Below are 18,252 nucleotides of genomic sequence, written 5' to 3'. Positions count from 1 at the left end.
TGTAAAACAATTAAGCAATCAAATAAAGCTCTGTGGTGGATTCTGGCATTGAGTCCCTGGCTGGATGCCATCAGAATGTCAAGTGGAATTAGTATTTTAGCACTCCTGGTTTTCGGCATCACTGTTTTCAAAAATTAGTGGCCCTGGTGTAGAACCTCCATTTAGAGTCTGGTTATGTTCATGCTTTCTTGGATTTTGAAAGAAAATACCCTGATTTTCATTCCTGATGTAACTCAGACTATTAGAGATGCTACATGAAGTTAGGGAAAATAGGGGTAATACTGAGAGGTGCACTTGGTTAACTTGAAATGTAAACTTTGTTTTGTATGATTTATAAACTCATCATATGATGTGATTGTCAGAATAATCGTTGGATTGAGACTATCACTTTATAATTGCTGGTTCATCAGTGAAGGTGATGCCTGTGGGGTCAGTGGAGGTAGGAGACAACTTTGTGTAGCCAACTTCTCAGCTGGGCAGGAAGCGTCTTTGCTATAATGTTCTCTGGAGGCATTTTCTGGTCATCTTCCCAGTTTACAGTGCTGTTCTGTGGCAGCTGTTTAATAAGGAAGTGAAATACTGAGGAAGAATGAGAATAAAAACAAATTAGCCAGTGTTAGAAGTTAATTCCAGCAAATGATTTGGATTGCTTTTGGATTAAGGAACAGTAGCTCTTTGTACGAGGAGGGCAAAGATGGAAAGGAAGTGCCTGTTTCTTTTGTAAGCTCTTATTTTGAAGAAAACCAGGTATTTGTGCTGCAGTAGGAATAGTCTTTGGTATGTATATTTCAGTTATGTTTCATGGGTCAAATTAGAATAAATTAAAAAAAGCCAGTGTGCTCGATGTTTCTTGCCACTTGATCTTCCTTCTCACTACTTTACAGTGGTTCTGACTTCTCTTGTTCTGATGCCTCTCGAGAGGCACTTAAAGATTTTTCATATTAATTTTGTAATGATACATTGTAGAACTGGAATTCGAACTCTGTCAGCTGCTTTGTCAGTTCTCATTTCTGTCTCACTATACATCAGTATGCATCCATAGAACAGAAGTATAGATGAGTGTTTAGCGGTGTTATTGAATTAATTCTCCCTTCCAGAGCCTGACCTTTGGTCACTAAAATAATAAATATTTTATCTAGTGTTTCTGCAGTACTTCTCTATTAATGCCTGGTGTTTTGGCAGGAAGATAGAAGCGTTGACTTAATTTTAAGTACTGAAATGCTAAGCATTTGTGATTCATTGTTTTATTGTATTAAAGCACCATGTTTATCTCATACCACACAAAGTTATTTTCAGTTATTTGGAAATAAGCATGGGGTTTTGGGCTTATGAAAACTCAAGGGTTGGGAGGAATAATGGTATCAGCTCGGAGTCTGGCTGTTTGTAGTTACGCTAATGGAATAAGTTTTTAAAATACATCCACAGACAATACTGAAAGCACATGCAAGATAAGTGTGTTTTCCTTGGTTCCTTATGAATGGCACTCTTAACAGTGCTTTCTGTGACCTCTGCCTGGCCTATAGCTAGTTATCAAGCTTTAAAATACATTGCCAAAAGTGATTGTAACAAATCCGTCTCAGATTCTGCTAAATACTGTGTTGATAGTAGTATAAAAAGGCAAAGGTATTCCTCTCTTTTAATTCAAATGTGATTTTTATAGAGCCTCAATTATTTTGTTTTGCTGTAATGCTTAGTACTGTGTTTATCTCTGAACAACTAGGCAAGTACATTGGGGAATACTGCTTAGTAACATTACATCGTCACCCTGGAAATCAGGGAGACCTAAAAACAAGCAATGTTTTTAGAAAATCCTAGTTAATTTCTAGTTTTGCTGAATTTATACTTTTTTTTTCAAATTCACATGGTGTTCGTATTCCCAGTCTTACACAGTTCTGGTTTGTGAGAGATGAGGGGAAGAGGGGGTGCCATGAGGGTTTTGTGGTTGATTTGTTATAATCCCTTACAACTACTAAGAATGGTTTAGTCTAACCATGCATTTTTGATAATGCACTTGTACTATTCTCAGTTAAAGTCAGCGTCGAAAACTTTCTGTGAGAACATTCATTAAATAAATCATAATTTTCTTAGGATGTCTTTATGCAGAGGTGAGAGTCCAAATCAGCTTCAGTTAAGTGGAGTCTGTAACGTAGGATTTATTTTTCTTTAGTGATAGACTGGTATCATTCCTTTATATTAACATGATGAAATATTAGTATTTTTTCGTATGACAAGACTACATTTGCTTGTGTAAAGTAGTGCCTAGTAAAAATTTGAACTAAAGAGCTTAATTTCTATGCAAAAAGAATAAAACATCCGTAAAGCTCCCCAACAAGCTTATTTTCTCTTAGCCTAGAACATAAATAACAAAAAGCATTCCTATCTATCGCTATACTCCAAAGTTTCGCATACAGGTATTTTCCTGTGGATGAAAATGCAAGGGCAAGATGCTGTATCTGTTTAGGACTTAAAACAGTTAAAAACTGTTACTGTACTTCCCAAATAAATGTCTGTTCATCAGTAAAACATTTAGGAAGTCACAGTGGGTTTTCTTATTGCTAAGTAAGAAACATAATGTGGAAATTCCATATATGACACCATTTTCTGACGCTTACTAATATTGTTACATTCATAAAAGGATACCAAGCTTACTCTTGGCAGTGTGGGTTGAATGAGTTTGATCTGATGGCAAGAACAGGCAACTGGGAAATACTCTTGAATTTTGTTCCCACATCTGCCACTTAACATGAGTTTAAAGAAGTTCTTTAAGCTCCTGGAGCACCAGTTTATAAAAAGCAAGTAGATTACAGGTATGAAAATGTAACAATTTTTTTTAAACATTCAATACCTCATGCTTAGTGTGTTCAAGTGTAAGTGCAAGGTGGTGGCTTTGATTTATTTGAAAGCCTTTTAATTCTTACCCCTGTGATTCAGTTCTAGGAAACAGAATATCCTCCTTTTAGGAGTTAATTAAGGGAAAAAAGAATTGACATTCAGGTGTGAAAGTAAAAGCTGCTTTAATCAGTAGTCTGGCAGATAGAGGGACTGTCAAGTCATGACTTCAGGATTCATAGCTTCTCCCGTAAATTGATGGACATAATAGATCAGAGAGCAGATAAATGCTCTGTCTGTTTTTATGGGTGTTTGATGTATTTCTCTTACCTTGCCTCCACCTGAGCATCTTGCAGTACCTTGCAAACACTAGTGAATGGTGCATCAGCATGCTGTGGCAGAGGGAAGTGTCACTGTTGACACTTTACAGCTGGGGAAGCCGAAGCATTGAAAAATTGATTTCCTCGTTACTGCTTAATATGTCTGTGATAAAAACTGAAAGGTGGACCTAGAATTTTCGGCTTCTAATTCTGGCTTTAAGCATTTTTTTTTCATTGCTCCCTTTCAGAGCAATTAAATTTAGTCCTGTTTGTAGGTCCATAGTAACAAGATACGATTTCTTTTTTTTTTTTTTTTTACAATACAGTGAGGCATCAAAAATCTGTTTTCTTGGCTATAAAATGGTGGTCATTTTGAGAAAACCACTTATTAGAAAGGCATGAGGGTGAAGGGAACTGCTCAGTGTGCTGGTATCTTAGAAAGTCTGATCCTGTTGCTTTTTGAAAGAAACATGACTTTGGGGTTCTGTTTCATAAGTTGTACTAGATTCAAGAGCACATAATGTGACTTAGCTCTGGTGATAAAAAATTCTGTTGGTAGCCTTCTATCAAAATCAAATTAATAAACTTAATTTAAATTTGACTGTAATTTTGTTACTGAGACTGCCAATTAGCATCAAAACACTTTCTTAAGCTCCTTGTTGTTTTATGTAAAGTGATGGGTGTGGTAAATATCAGTGGCTTTAGTTAAACAGTGTTTGACGAGTTAATTAGCTGAATACTGCAGGAATACATTTTGAAGCTTTGAACTGTGACCTTTTGGCAATTATAGTTAATTTATATTTCAGTTTTTGTGTAAGGGCTAATCTTTGTTCTGTGTTAGTCTTCCATGGAAGGTTTTATACTACAGACTTATGCAATGCTTTATTAATCAGGTATTTAACAATTTTTGTTTATTCAGCCTTGCAAACAACTCTCGGAGGTGCCAGGTCCCCAGAGTGAGAATCTTGAATCAGTGCTTGAGACTGTTCATGTGAGGCTATTTCTCCTGGGAGCCTGTGTGTGTATGTTTGGACGTAACTGCATTTTCACACCTTGAAAATAAGCTGAAAGAGTCAAGCAACGCTGTTAGAATGGGGGGATGCTCAGGGCTTTTGTGTAATAAGAGATACATCAGAAGGCATGGAAAAGGTTTGCCAGCAAATGTTTTTTGGTCTCAAGATTTTGGCTGCAGAAGGGAGAATAGTCACAGGATGTGTGATGTGCACCATGATTTCCTATCTCAGAAAACAGATGATTCTTACAGACTTTTAAACAGTTTATCTTTCGATGACCCATTGGCTGCCAGAAATAGTTTCTTTGCTTTTTACTATTCTGTTGTTGGAGAATATCCCTACAAATCCTTAACGTGTCAGGTGCCAGTCTGTTCAGCCAGAATTGCGTAGTCCTGACTTAGGTCATCATCAACTGGCAGACACCATTCTGAAGTCATCTATTTGAGGGGAGGGAGGAAGTTTCTACCTATGTTTAAAAAAAAAATAATTCACCTAAAAAAAGAGACCCAGAAAAGCACTTTTTGAGAGACTGACATGGCCTTGTGTACTATTTACTCTCATGTATAGCATACTTTCTTCAAAAGCTTTTATTTCACCTGTGGACCCAGTAGAGTGTAGCGACAATTCCCAGCTCCTCAGTTATGCAGTGTTAGTTGTGGCTACCTGTTCAGAGCTGTGATGTGTTGCAGTTGTGAATGTCAGCAGAGCATGTAAGATCTTCAGCCTGTGTTGGTTAGTGAGCCAACTTAACATGATGCAAAAGCTGAGCTGACATTGCACCTTGCTTACAGCAGCTGCTAGCTGCTGTTAATAAATCCCTCACATTAAAGAGCAGTACACAAATTGATTTAAAATTTGGATGGTGAACAGTTTGGGGGGGTTTTTTTGTACAGAAAGACACTAATTATGAAAGAGCAGCAAATGTCTTTAAAGAGACTGTTACTCATACTAGATATGTTGTAAGAAACAAGACTCAGTCTGCAGTAATATAAACTGAACATAGCAGTAATCTCCAAAAAATTCAGGGTATTAAGTTTATTAATGGTTTGAAGGGGAATTTGAGTTTTAAACTGCCTGGGCATTTATTTGAGACTGTTGCAGGTTTCACAGTAGCTGTGAAGCTACTTGTATGTGATAGGTTCTAAAATTAATAAATAATTACATTTTGTACTTTCTGGGCAGGGTTTCAGTAGCAGAAAACGGAAAAGCAAGAAGACTTGTTGTCTCTAATTAGCGGAATGTGCCAAAGATGTGCTCCTCCCTTTGTTATTAGGGCAATATTCCCAGTACCACACCCGTTGTAACTTCTTCTGTAAAAAAACCCATCTTTTCACTACATTGTTGGTAGACTTAATCCAGCAATAGGCCAGATGTACCCTTAGCACAGTTTATGATAATGCCCTTATTTGTGGGAGCTGAGTGTACAATGAGGAACATGTGTTACTTCACTCTTTCCTCATGACTTTCTGTATTATGGACACTGGCAATCACTTGTGTGGAAGGAGGTAAATAAAGAGCAACATCACGTAGATGCAGATGGTGAAACAGAACAACAGGTGGAGTTTTTCAGCAATAGTTGAAGATCTGCACCGCTATTAGACTGCACCTCTTAAACTAGTATTAGCAGTGGATATTTTTATTTAAAGTGGACACTTCCCTCCAGGGAACGGAGCAACCATAGCTCAGTTACTGTAATCGTTTGTTGAAATGTTACGTTCCTTTGCTGTAAGTCTAGGCTGAACTGAAAAGTGGGACCTAGCAATTGGGTGTTTAAATTCCACTCAGTCTACCTGTATTAGACTAATCATTGTATCCCGTACTGTTACTGTAAGGGCTTTCTTTATAACTGCACATTTATTTTCTACAGGAAATGATTTTGTTTTCTGGATGGGTGTCCTTTACAAAAGCTGTGAACTTAACTGTTGCTTGTTTTATCAATATAACAGGATATTTCCTAGAAAACTTTTGCTTTTAAATGCTTTCAGTTTCTTTTCATTTAGACCTTCAAACATCTCTTCTCCAAAACTTGAAGTATTTAAACAGGGCGTGATTTGCTAGATGTGAATTAAATTAGACTTCCATGCATGGTACTAGACAGATGACTACAGTTTCAGAAGTTGATATTAAGGTCTGTTAAAGTACAACTTCCTATAATGATAAATTTAGGACTAAATGTCTAGTAGAGGGTTGGGGGAAGGTGGCATCTTCCCAAACACTAATGTATTTTCTTCTGAGCACTGTTTTATGTTGCATTCCTATAAATTTTACTGCTGCTCTCCAGAACCTGTTAGTAAGTCCAGCCACTGTGTGCTATCGTCACCTGCACCAGTGAACTTTAAAGGGTAAGCTCTATAAAATTGCTGTTTCCTTGGCTTAATATTTTGGAAACATTGTGAAAGTGAATATGACACATCTGCTTTTTAATAAACAGGTCTAATCCTGTGAATAGCAAGTGCAGTGCGAGAGCTGGAAGCCCACTTGTCTGCATACATTGATTTCATTCTTTGTATACCATGTCCTCTTGAGTTCAGTTCTTCCTTTTGGATTATTCCTTTCTATTTGTTTTGTTTACTTTCGTGATGCTGGTTTTTTGTTGGTTTTTTTTTCTTGAATATGTTTCCTGCTTATCCTTCCTCCTTACATGTCCCTGGCTTCTCTCTCAGGGGGATCTTGTTACCATCACTGCACTTGTGTTTTCCTCTGTCCTGGTCGCTGCCAGGCCTGATCCAGATATTCTGTCCTTTCTGCTGCTTGAGTTGTCTGCTTTTGTGAAGACAGGGAAAGTTTGTCCCTGTGAACTCTTGGACATATTGGGTAGCTAGTGTCTATGTGAGGTTAAAAAAATAAACAAAAGAAAATAAATGGATAACTTGTCTACTCTCTCATTTGGCGCTACTGAGGCAGTTACCTCATATGGCACTTAGCAAAGAGCATGGGGCTAATTAATTCTGTGTTCTGCCTGGATGCAGAAATAGCTGCTGTTTAGTGGCACTAGCAAGGAAACCTGTAAAGCTGAGCTGCAGACATCTGCTTGCCTTTCCCCTGTTTGCCTTCCAGAACATTTTCCAGTAACTCATTTTGACTTCAGGAGAAGGACAGTTGTAGTTTCCTTGTTGGACAACTATATTTGAGATGTAAAGTTTTCTTTGGATAATTAGCTAGTAAAAAAAAAAAACCCTGATATACTGAATTGGTCTTTTTTGTTTCTTAATGTGGTGGGATGAGAGGGTGATGAAATTGGCCTCCCTTAGAATAAACTATTCCATAATCTACAGCAGTTGTTGAACAGAGGATTAATATGCAGATCTACGAAGATCAGTGTTTGTACTCTACAGTCTCACAGGGACTGGAAGTACTTCTCACTTGGCTCTAGGATCCAATGTGCTAAGGAACAAGATTTGCCACTTAAATAGGTAATTAGTTAGCAATTAGTCATGTGAACATAGTAGTTATCACCTACACGAAATACATAAAGGTATGTAATCCCTCCAATTCAAATTGAAATATTAAATTCTACTTTGAAAAACATAAGCAGCCTCAGGGTTGTTGAGAATTTGACATGCTTATTATAAGCACAGCCACTTTTTCTGAAGCTACTAAATCCTTTAAAGTGTCTAGGAGAGAGAGATGAAAATTGTTTCACTCTAACTTCCTTTTTATTCACAGAAAAATGATGAAAATGGGAATTGCTCTGGTGAAGGTATTGAGTTTCCAACAACTAACTTGTATGAACTGGAGAGCAGAGTTTTAACAGATCACTGGTCCATACCCTATAAACGGGAAGAGTCTCTAGGCAAGTGCCTAATTGCATCCACCTACCTAGCAAGACTAGGTAAGTTCTCTTTCTACACATATAAAGATTATCTGTTCAAAGGATTTCATAGACAGTGTGGTGGGCAGTTATGTCTTTCGTATTAATCTTGCAGTTGTTTACTTAGCACCCTGCAGAATGATCACATCTCTGTGAAGGTGGTTAACAGTGAACTAATCTACCCAACGCTGTGAAAAGAATGTCAGTCTCTCTTTTTCTCTAAAGTAATTTGTTTACTTAAGCTTTTTTTTTAAAAAGTGGAGCACATGTTTCTTTATGTTCTAATGGTTGTAGGAATTTCTGTTTTTCAGAGCTGAATTACTGACTCTTTTTTTCATTGTGCTGGTTATTTTCCATTTGTAAAAACAAGCTGTCATCTAAATCCGTGCTGTACCACGCTTGTATAACTGGTTGTTTTTCCCTAGTGAAATGCTTATACTGCATTAGACTCGAATTTGACTTTTCTGTATTCAGTACTTTGACTGGGCTTAAGAGTGTTATGGAGGCATCATGCCCAACTACTGGTGTATAATAAGAGTGCAAGATAGTTTTTCCATCATGCCAATGGCAGACTAGAAGGAGGTTATAATCTGTTGGAAGAATTGAAGTTGTTAGGTGGTTCTGGTTTGCTTCTTTGTTTCTAACCTGTGTTATAAGGGTATACTTAGATTTAGTTTTGGGTGGAGGCTTTGAAGCATCAGAAATGATCTGAAGTTAGTATAAGTTATAAACGTTGAAGGGAGAAACACTTATGGTGCTTATAATGCTTGAAGAAGTTGTAAAAGATGGAACACTGGGAAACTTCTTGTTTCTGAAAGGTAAGTTCTCTTGACTCACACTTTTTTGTGGCTGAAAAAGCATGCTAGTTATGAACAGTAGCACATTTATTACTGCTGGTTTTGGTTGGTGTTCCCAAAAACGTGCAATGAGCTCCCTGAGGTAATCTTAAAAAGTATTGTTTTTAAAATACTTTAAAAAAGCACTTTCCTTTCTGTAAAGGTCTTTCTGATTCTGATGAGAACTGCAAGAGATTTATGGACAGATGCATGCCTGAAGCATTTAAAAAGGTAAGTAGGTATAGTAGACCAATTCAATGTTTCTTTATGTTGCTCATGGTGGAAATGGTGTCTTGTAATCCAGACTTCAGAAACTATGGTAACTAGTGAGTATGTTCTTAGATTACAATCATAGTCAGATTATTTTCCTAGATTAAAATCATACAAAGTTCCAGTTCTGCAACTCTGGCCAATTCTGGCACGTAGCTTTGCTTTTTTTTCCCTTTTTTTTTCCTTTCCTAAATGAAGACCTCTATAGTAATTAGCAGAGCCTAAAGACAGGTTTAAAGACCCTTGGATACAGCCATTAATGGCAAGTTCAGAATCAGATTTCCTTTAACTCTGTTCTTTCTGCCTCTTCTTTGGAGGGTTGCTAAATTCTTTCTTACCTTTTTGCACGATCTGTTTAGAATTTGTCTTTCCCCTCAGTGCTCAATGCCTAAAGTGTCTCTCTGGCTGTTCTTCTCTGGGTTATTGTGAATTTTCTCTGCAGAGCTCCCAAACCAATTTACTTCCCACTATTCTATCCCTTTTGGATACTGCCTCAATTTCTTGCCCAGTTTTTAGACCATATATATGAAAACATACATACACCTTCTAAAAAGTTACTCAGTCCTAATCTTAAAATACTGAGAATATAAGTATATTTAAGGAAGATAGAAATTTAAGGGAAAAATTATTTTTCCATTTGGCTATTAGAGTAATAACTTTACATATAATGCTTTTAAATCACTTGCTATATTTTACATATTAAATAAATGGTGTAGATTGCTCCTCCAGATGGGTAATCTGTAGAAATCTAAGTTCAGAATGTGCTGAATTACAATTTGCTGAAACATTTGCAAGAAACTCTTTTGTTTCTTAAAATGGTACAAAAAGTAATTGTATTTAAAGTATTAAGCTTTTTAACTGCTTATGTTCAGACACAACTACCGGAAATTTGCAGATGAAAGCTTAATGTCCTTTATGAACAACCACATTAGACCAGATTTAAAGAACATGTTTCAGTAGGTGGGAAAGCAGCATTAAATACCTCTCTCTTCACGGTACATGTTCTTTGTTTTCCAATAGCAACTGCTCAAAAAGTGTGAATTGGTAAATGGTTATTACAGCTGAATCAGTGCACACTTGTGACACGCCTACTTGAAGATTTAATAGTTGTCTTCAATCTGCAAGCAAATTATTTGCATATTCGTTGTTCTTTGCAAAGGTTACAGTCTTTACTAGTGCGTGGAAATGGAAAACAGTTTGCCTTGCTACATTTTATTGTCTGTCATAAACTGTGATTTAAGGTGTTCTTCAATGAAATTACAAATTTAATTAACTCTTAAGCCATTAGTGCAGGAAAAACATTTGAAAAACACACCAGATAGTGTTTAGTACACTCTAAGGAAACACTTGCTCTGAAGACAGTCTCAGGGGTTGATAAATTTCTCCTGTTTTGTGAGTGTGCTCAAACTTCCAAAAAATTACTTTTTTCTTTTTTTTTTAGCTGTTGACATCCAGTGCTGTTCACAAATGGGGAACTGAAATCCATGAAGGAATATACAATATGCTTATGCTGCTAGTGGACCTGGTTGCAGAAAGAGTAAAACAAGATCCTATTCCTGTGGGCCTGCTCGGTGTACTTACAATGGTATTTGACTCTTTGATGCAGTTTCTAATATTTGGGTATTTGGCATTTCATATTTACGATGCTGCTGCTTCCTAACTATATTTAAGTTGTAGTATATTGTCTTACAATCTGCAGCCATTGCTTGCTGTGGATTTTTAATATCCAGTATGCAATTCACAAAGGGCTGAGTCCTGTTCAAAAGTTTTGAAAACTAGCACTCTCAAAAAAAATCACATCTGCTGTCACTTCACTGTTTGTTTTTTTGTTGGTTTTTTTTTTTTAAACTGGTGCTTTGAGTGCATCTCCGCCTTCATACAGGCCTGGCTCACATGGGTATTGGATATTGTCTATACAGAATGGAAGCTTCAGAATGCTTTATACAGTGAGAACTGAGAGACAGGAGCAGGGGTCTTCTGTTAAACTTTATTTTTTGCTAGATCTTTCTGTCAACCAGGAGAATGCTCAACTGAAAAAGTCACACATTACCAAGATAAGTTTTGCAACTGGCATAAGCCACGCTGTTCATTGCCATGGGCTTTTCTTTCAAGGCATTTAACCCTGACAATGAGTATCATTTCAAGAATCGAATGAAGGTATGCCAGAGAAACTGGGCAGAAGTCTTCGGGGAGGGGAACATGCATGCTGTCTCGCCCATATCCACTTTTCAGAAGGTGAGCATGGCCATGCCCTGAAACCTATTTTTAGGGTAGATGTGTGTGTTTCAGAAAAGATTGTTTGATTAGTAGGTACTTATAATACAAGAAAGCTTAAATGTGTTGCCAAGAATTGCAGGAAATAGATCTTCAGTATGTGTTGGTCTGTAGAAACGAATTTGTCCTCTCAAATTGTCCCAGTTCTCTATTAGAGGCTGTCTAAAGTATCACAACAATCAAACGGGTAGGTCTGTTGTATCTGAGGACTGATATCTGTTTAGCTGTTGAGTGTGAAATGACTAGGATAACTCAAAGTGTACAGTTCTAGCAGAGAATTTATGCTTTTCTGGCAGCCAAGGATAGGATATCTTCAAGTCAGACACGCTGGCAAGGAGGAAGTTTTTTGAGATTTGCATTGTCTTGTTGCAGTTGTTCCAGATGGGTGGGTCTAAAAAAGAGCCTTGGTGGTGTTGATCTGTCCTTCAGGAAACAAGTTTGTGGCCATAGAAAGAAAATTCTACATGTGCTGCTTTGGGAAAGGTTCTTTAGTAATGTTCCACGCTGCTAATGTGCTATAAATATAGTTGCTTGTGAGTCAGCAGCCACGGTGCCTACTGTTGCCACAGCACATGGTCAGTGATGTCAAGCGGAGTCTAAAAAAGGATGATGCTAATGAGAACCTCCCAGAGCTCCAGCTACATGCTTAGTAAAGGAGTTGTTACAAACACATTGCTGTTTTCTTTGAAATAATAGTGCGTGCATTTGGGGTGTGGGTTAATGGGCTGAATGTGTCTGTTCAAATACCTGTTTCAGAAGACAAATGTTTAGCATTGATTGTTGCAGCTACTAATTTGTTAATATTTTCATTGTTCAAGGAACCTCATGGGTGGCTGGTGGATCTGGTAAACAGGGTAGGTAAATGTAAACCAACCAGAATTGTTATTTGTTGCTCGAATTCATTGGGCTTCAGAGATAATTTCTTCTTCCCCCCTCCCCCCGACTTGTTTTTCCACTCTTCACTTTTTTGACAACCACAAAAAAAAAAGTTTAAGATATTAATCCTGTCTACATGTAGGGAAAAGGCCTTGCTAAATAGATCTTGTTGAGTTGCTGCCTTCTCCCTTGAGCACCTTTACCCTAACATGATAGCTATGACTAGAGGAAGTTGAGAGCTCAGGCTGCGGTGCTGTTTCCCAGTCAAATGTGCTAGACCAGTCAGCTGGTGCTATATGTGGTCTAGCTTTCTTCCCTATATCCATTTTTACCCAAGACAGAGTTTCTAGCTTGATGTTTAAACTGGTACCAGCTATAATTGCATTCCCTAGTGTGCCCCTGAATTCCCGTGAAAACATAAAGTTTATGTTGAATGTAATGTTCCACAGTAAAGGATACTTGTTGGCATCCCAGGAACTCTCAGTGGAGTATTTGCTATAATAGCGTATTTAAAAGATAAAATACTATAGTTCACTAACATAATACAGATTACTTTATTTCAGTTTGCAGAGTTGGGTGGATTTTCAGCAATTCAGTCCAAACTCAATTCAGAAGATATTGAACTTGGGGTAAGTTCATCTTCTGTTACAACAAGACTTCTCCCTTTCCATTACACACTTCATGTAGAACCAGTAGTGTCCCTTTTGGCAGCGCTCTTACCTTTGCTTTGGTACCAAAGCAACATTCCCACAGAGCCCTGGAGAAGTGCTGTTAGACTGGAGGTCAAATGAGGTTGTGCATAAGAATCCTGACTGAAGAGCTTTTGAGACATCATAGAAAAAAGGAAGGTTTAGTGTACCTTTCTGGCTAACATTCAGCCTTCCAGTTAGACATCAATCAGTCTAGTTTCACTGTAAATTCACAAGTATGTCCCTGGTTTTCTGTTTACTTCAGCTGTAGCTGTATTTAGCTGCAAATGAATTGACTTCTGTCATTTATTATAGAAATCATTGTTTAAGGAAAAAAATCCTTAGGAAGACAGACACTGTCTAATCCTAAGGAACTTTTCAAGAGCTGTGTCTAAAAACTGGCTGGTTCAACAGTTCTAAACTATTTTTAGTGACAAAGCCTAACTTGTTTAGTTTTAGTTTCCTAACCTATATTCAGGAGACTTCATAATCTTTCAAGCTTTGAAGAGCAAGGAGGCTAAGGGAAAACTATGTCATTTAGAATCTTGGCCCTCAGTATAAAATCAGTCTGCTTTCAGTGAAATGCCATTTGGAGAGAATTCGACTTCTTTTATAAAGAGAGAGGTTCATATATAAGCATGACAGAAGAATAATGAAACTTGAATTAGACCCTGATGCTGTAACAGAAACTTTGACTTTGTTTAATGACTAATAACTGCTTGCTTAGGAAGGAAGTCTGGTTCAGCATCACTTAATTTAGGCCTTTGATTGCAGTGGTGCACACTCAATTTCACAATTCTTGATCCAGTGTGAGAAGAAACCAATTTTGATATTATTTATTGGCAAACAAAGGTCTTTATACATTTAATTTCTTGATGATAGATATCACTTGACAATCATAGAATCATAGAATAGTTTGGGTATATAATCCCAAATATAGTTTGGGTAGTATAGGTATACAGTTTGGGTATAAAGTAAATAAGGATAAAATCATGCTTTGGGGAAGAAACCTGCCGTGTGGCTTTAAGTCTTGCATTCACACTTCTCATTTCTGTAGAGAGCAACCAAAATGTGATGTGTCCCTTTCCATCTGTTTACTTCTGTGACTGAAACAGGATTAGGCAGAGAAGACTGAACAGAATGAGGGAGGACGAAGATTAGTGAAAACTGGAAGGCGTTTTTATTTCAGGCAAAAATATGTAACATGAACTGTATGCCATAGAGTAAATCGCTTTCCTGAACCATGTGGTCTTGTAAAGGGGTTGTACACAAAAATCAATTTGTAGCAAATGACTGGAAACTATCATATGAGATAAATAATACTTATTCACCTTCATTTCCCTTTTAAGGTATAGATCACTAGCTCTGAAAAGATCTTTTATATGTACACCTAAATACTTGCTGTATTTCTTTCAGGCGATCTCTGCATTAGTTCAACCATTTGGAGTTTGTGCAGAATATCTTAACTCTTCTGTAGTACAGGTAAAATGCCTTTGTTCAGAGTTCTTTTCAGCAAATAGTAAAGGCTTGAAATGTGATTGTAGTAGTTTGCTCAAATTTAGATGGAGCTCTCTGTATTAAAGTAGATCTTGGGCAGTATGGTATCAGAAAGACAGCTACATGAGAACCTATGCTTTTTATCGTGCAAATTTGAAAAAACACAGGACTGAAAATTAGTTTACAACTGGTTGGTGTGAAACTGGTGACTAATTAGAAAAGCTTTCAAAACTCACTTTACATAAAATACAAGAATCATTTTGAGCATCCTGAGGGCGATGGATAGAGGGCTCAGACAATGTTCAGATTCATTTTCTAAGCACGGTGAACTGTAGTCAGTTAGCTACATCTGCAGTAATGAGAAGCTTTGCCACTGCCATTAGTAAGCTTCATCAGTGTAAAGCATGTGGAAAAAGAATCTAGATTGATGGATGGATTTTGTTTTACATTTAACTTTCTGGCTGAGATCAAGCCCATGGATATGAGAGTTTACACTGGAGAAAATTGTGGTACAGGAAAAAAGAATTCACCATAATATGTACATGCAGATATACCCCAGGCTTCACACCTATACTCACTAACAAAAACTATCAATTTAATTAAATGACTGAAAGTCTTTACTTGAAGAGGAGATAGTTTAGAAGCCAGTGGGAGTCAGAGAGGCATATGCATCTAATAACTAATGCATTTTGAAAGATCTGTTTTTTCTTTGTTTTTTGTTTTGTTTTTTTTAAACCTGTATCATGGTGGTCTGAAATGGCTTCTCATTTTAATTGCTTCTTTTTCGGGATGTACCCAGCAGGATAGTATTATGTATGTTGTAGGTGTTACTTATGTCTAAGGTAATTGTGAGCTTTCAGCTACGTATTTCACTTTGCTGCAGCCAGATCTTCTGAGTAACGTAATTGATTTCAGGAAACATAAAATGATTGTCATACCTTTTCTCACGTTCTTTAGCCCATGCTGGATCCAATCATTCATAAAATGATTAAATATGTACAGAATGTAGAAGAGAAGGACTTGAAAGACAAGGTAATGTTTTATATGTTAAATATTTAGGAAGAACTTACTGTGTGTCTTGGAAATGCTGGCAACGTAGACTAGAACAATAGCTTTATTTTCACTGGCAAAAATAGAGCCTGTTCTGAATTCTGACTGAATGATATAGAACAAAATGCATTTACCCAATTCCATTCAATACCCCTTTCAGTAGATACCTGATGTCATGACCATTTTTAAAATATTTTGCTGCTGTTGCTATGAAATATGGTTTGTTGGTCCCCTTCTGAAGTGTACAAGATGCTCGCTTCTCTAAATGACTTGAAGATGCTTACTATCTTACAGTCTGTTAAATTCTTATAACTTATGTGCATACGACTGTTGTATTAGCTGTTTGCTTCTGAGAATTTGGTAACTGTTGATAAAACATCCATGTAACTTGTGACTACTTCCTGTATTACCCTGAATTTGGCATTCAGTTCTATTAAATTTTTGAGAGTTAAATTTTACTTAGACTTATTGTTAATTATTAATTATTGTTTAATTATTTATTAATTATTATTGTTAATTATTGTTAACTTAGGCTTATTGTTAATTGTGAACTGGAAAGTATGCATAGGTTGTGTAACTACAGAGGAACAGTTTAGCGTACCAAATCTGTAGCAGGAGAGTCCACTTTAACCAAAGGTTTTGTTGTCTTTCTAGGGTAGAAGTAATACTTTCAGATGTACATGGTACTGCATTTCATAGATTAAACAGTCTGTATTGGGTCACTAAACCTACTCTTTGTGAATCATTGAAGTCTGAAATAGGATAGCAAAAATAGCAATGCTTCTATACTTCCTTTTTTTTGTTGTTGTTTTAAACAGAGACTAGTCAGTATCCCTGAGCTCTTGTCTGGTATCAAACTGCTGTGTATGCGCTTCCAACCTGATTTGGTAACTGCGGTAGATGACTTGCGGCTGGACATTCTGTTGCGCATGTTAAAATCTCCTCACTTCAGTGCAAAAATGAATTCCCTCAAAGAAGTAGGTTTGCTTTTTATGTGTTGGTGTGTACATGTGTATGTGTGTAGGTGGGATGGGTTGTTAGTAAGTTATTGAAACCACAACCTTAAAGAGATGGCATAGTATTTCCTGACAAATTATGTTGCTTTAGCAAAAGCTTAGTTTGTAACAAATACCAATACAAGTCTATATGACAAGAGTTGTTTGTAATATTAGTAGCCACTGCAAGGACCATGGCCTCCCAGTTAAAAAACAACTAGACATAGTTTGAACCTTTTCTAAGAACTGCAATTTCAGATTGATTTATAAGCAATGGTCTATGCTATTCATTGAATATTCGCTCTGAGATAACCCTGATAATTCAGAGCATCCTATGGGATATCCCTTTTCTCTCCTCCTCTCATTGAGAGAAAAGGGGGAAAAAAACCCAAACGGTACCTAATCCTAGATTGGTGTTTCAGTCCAGTTATATCAGATCATTACAGTATGTAATTGTATTTTTTTATTATGGTTGTAGTGGACACTGTAGTAGCACCTAGGAGCTGGAGTTTGTGGACCAGAGCTCTTTGTGCTAGAATCTTAAATCTAAGAAGAAGAAAACAGTTTATTTTTCATGGGACTTGTGGTTTAAGTATGGAGTTGTTCATTTATCCCTTCGAGAACTTGTATGATTTAAGTGTCCCGAAAAAAGTCATTTTTTTAGTATTCAGGCACTGTAAGGTGTTTTAGAGTCCCTCTTTTGTGCTTTTTGCTTCTTTATGTATGGGAAAATTGAGATGTTAAACCTCATTGCTGTTTGGTTCTTAATCATAAGTGCCATGTATCCCTCATGAAGTTATACAAGTGCAGCTTTTGAAGGCTTTAGCAGAAATGTATTCTTTCTCCCTAGAGCGAGGAGCCTGTATTGGTTCTGTACTGGATAAAAAATAGGACACTGATTTGAGTGTAACAAGCAGAAGCCTGAGATAACCTACTTCTGGTATATCTGTAGAAATATACCTGGCAGCACAGGCCAGCTTTTCTGTGTCACACTGGGAATAAGAATCTACTGCATCACAGACTGATGGCAAGGAGGTGTTTCTGGTTATGCATTTTCCTTTAAACAGCTTATTGCAAAAACAAACAAACAAAAAAAACCCACCCAAAACAAAAATGCACAAAACAAACAACCAAAACACCCAAACAACCAAAACAAGCCTGCAAAACCAACCAACAAAAAACAACCCCCAGACACCTCCTGTGCTCAAAATATTTCAGGATTCACGTTTAAGCTTTGCAGTAAGCCTTTTGAATAGATTTCATTGTGTGCATGTATAATGCATGTGGGAATCATTGTTAGAATCTCACATTTTGCAATTTCTAGGTAACGAAATTAATAGAAGACAGCACTGTATCCAAATCAGTGAAGAATGCAATAGATACAGACAGATTACTAAATTGGCTAGTAGAAAATTCTGTCCTGTCGATTGCTCTAGAAGGTAAGCACTTTCACAGAGACTTTTGGCATGTGCTTTGAATGTCTTAAATTTAAAAATTTTGTCTGTCCCTTTCAATACATTTTAATGGAACAGTATTAGCAAAGAAGTTCAAGGTTTTTGTTGTCTTCAAAATGGAGTAAGGAAAACCCTGCAAATTCTGCTGCTATTATCTAGTCCTCTATTTGACATCTGTGCAGGTGTCTTCTGCTGTACCTGGGGTTTTTACTCTCAGTTTATCTTTGCATATTGTTAGCCCCTAGAAAAGAGAGAAAAGAGAGTTTGGGTTTTTTCCAAGTAGCAAGGCCCAATAGTTGTGAACTGCTATCAGATACATGAAGTAGAACAAAACAAAA

The 18,252-nt window shown here is 37.0% G+C and overlaps 1 protein-coding gene across 2 annotated transcripts in view; it reads left to right on the top strand.

Annotated features, from left to right (window-relative positions):
• Positions 1-18,252, top strand: part of USP24 (ubiquitin specific peptidase 24) — a 65,970-nt gene that overhangs the window by 4,794 nt on the left and 42,924 nt on the right. For both annotated transcript variants that reach the window (XM_059822295.1, XM_059822294.1), the window contains exons 2-11: positions 7,829-7,994; positions 8,973-9,040; positions 10,521-10,664; positions 11,192-11,314; positions 12,172-12,207; positions 12,793-12,858; positions 14,335-14,400; positions 15,373-15,447; positions 16,284-16,442; positions 17,785-17,899. In XM_059822295.1, coding sequence (XP_059678278.1) covers positions 7,829-7,994; positions 8,973-9,040; positions 10,521-10,664; positions 11,192-11,314; positions 12,172-12,207; positions 12,793-12,858; positions 14,335-14,400; positions 15,373-15,447; positions 16,284-16,442; positions 17,785-17,899 — 1,018 coding nt within the window. The remainder of the gene's footprint in view (positions 1-7,828; positions 7,995-8,972; positions 9,041-10,520; positions 10,665-11,191; positions 11,315-12,171; positions 12,208-12,792; positions 12,859-14,334; positions 14,401-15,372; positions 15,448-16,283; positions 16,443-17,784; positions 17,900-18,252) is intronic.

This window comes from Gavia stellata, chromosome 10 (assembly GCF_030936135.1).
Source record: "Gavia stellata isolate bGavSte3 chromosome 10, bGavSte3.hap2, whole genome shotgun sequence".
In the NCBI taxonomy this organism is placed as follows: Eukaryota; Metazoa; Chordata; class Aves; order Gaviiformes; family Gaviidae; genus Gavia; species Gavia stellata.
The sequence above is the reverse complement of the archived record's forward strand: the minus strand, read 5'-3'. Positions and strand labels throughout refer to the sequence as shown.